General features: G+C 45.4%; 1 protein-coding gene across 1 annotated transcript in view; it reads left to right on the forward strand.

The window, feature by feature from the left end:
- The first annotated feature begins 362 nt into the window (after positions 1-362).
- Positions 363-1,610, forward strand: part of LOC102671525 (gastrula zinc finger protein XlCGF71.1-like) — a 2,023-nt gene continuing 775 nt past the window's right edge. The window contains exons 1-3 of the mRNA XM_031508791.1: positions 363-749; positions 978-1,059; positions 1,199-1,577. Of these exons, the coding sequence (XP_031364651.1) occupies positions 568-749; positions 978-1,059; positions 1,199-1,577 (643 nt within the window). The 5' untranslated portion in view covers positions 363-567. The remainder of the gene's footprint in view (positions 750-977; positions 1,060-1,198; positions 1,578-1,610) is intronic.

The following is a 1,610-nucleotide window of genomic DNA, read 5'->3' on the forward strand; positions in this document are numbered from 1 at the left end:
TTTATTAGCCCGTAACTCGATTCTTTATCCTCCAGTTATACATATATATATCGCAATATCTGCGAATTGCATAATCGATTATATAAAAGTTGTAACCAATATTTCCAAACAAAAAGTATACGACGCAACGTTTTTCCCTTTTACCCCGCCCTCTCTCTCCTTTTCTCTCTCTCTTCTTCCCTTTTCTTTCTTTCTTTCTTTCTTTCTTTCTTTCTTTTTTTTTTTCCTTCTTTCGTAATTTAAGACCGAGCACATCGGCAGTACATCAGCCGCGTGAGACCGCTCGTTTCATCGCGGAAGAGGCCGCGAAATTATCCAATATCCCGCGATATACGTCCACGAGACCGGCCACGCCTTTTCGCTCTAGGGATCATAAATCTGAAAATCATAACCGACTTTGTTCCTCGGGCCAAGGTGAAAATCAAGACCGAGGTGCTCGACGAGATCGAGAATTTCTCGGCTAACGACGAGCTCGACATTGACGACGCTTACGAGAGCGAGGCGAGGAGGAAGAGGCACAAGAGGGGGCAGAAGGGAAGGGGAGGTTGCCCCCCGATCAAGAAAGAGATGAATCTGGACGAATATGTGGATTTCGAGGAGTACATAGAGGCGTTGACTACAGGGAAACGATTGATCTGCAGCGTGTGCAGGATCGAGTTCCCTGATGAGGCGGAGTTCAAAACGCACATGGTGGGGCACAGCCATGGAAAATTGTTCCAGTGCGGTATCTGCAGGAAACAATTTTCACGGTACGACGTTTTCGAAAAATCTTCCCTTGTTTTATAATTACTCGTACAGAGATTATTCCGTATTATTATTATTTTCTTATTAGATTAATCAGATCAATCGATTTGATTATCCGAGAAATGTATTAATACGAATAATCTGTCGCTTATTCCACTTTGTTTCAATCTTTTAACTCGATATCCCCAATTTTTCAAACATAATCGAATCACGATATATTTATTTGTCCAAAGGTCGTCTGCGCTGAAGGACCACCTTCGTCTTCACGAGACGTTCAAAGCGTTCATATGCAGGCACTGCAGCCTTCGATTTCAGGTATTCAATATATCTTTCTCTCTTTCTTTCTATATCTCCGATAAAAAAAAAAACTCTCGAGAGAAACGGAAACAAGATCGAGACACCGGTTCTTCTTTCCGCAAAACCGTAATCAATTATCGGCCGGCTCGAATTCCAGCAGAGGGACCAGTTGAGGATGCACCAGGCCGAGGTGCACTCGAGCCGAAGGCCGTTCGAGTGCGGTGTCTGCAAGAAGAAGCTGCTCCACCGGCAGTCGTTGCGCGATCACAAGCTGATGCACACCAACGTGAAGCCGTTCGAGTGCTCGATCTGCAAGAAGAGATTCCTCAGGCCGAGCAGCCTGAGGGCGCATATGATCGTTCACACAGCCGACTCGCCGTTCGAGTGCGACCTCTGCCCCGCCAAGTTCAAGAGATCTTCCGTGTTGAAGACGCACAAGTTGACGCACACAGGGGTGAGAAGGTTCGAGTGCGACATCTGCAAGCACCGGTTCCATCTGAAGGGCGCTTTGAAACATCACATTCTGTCCCATTACGGTGAGATTTTTTTTTTTTTTTTTTTTTAATTAA

The sequence above is a fragment of the Apis dorsata genome, unplaced genomic scaffold (genome assembly GCF_000469605.1).
Source record: "Apis dorsata unplaced genomic scaffold, Apis dorsata 1.3 scaffold_99, whole genome shotgun sequence".
Taxonomy (NCBI): Eukaryota; Metazoa; Arthropoda; class Insecta; order Hymenoptera; family Apidae; genus Apis; species Apis dorsata.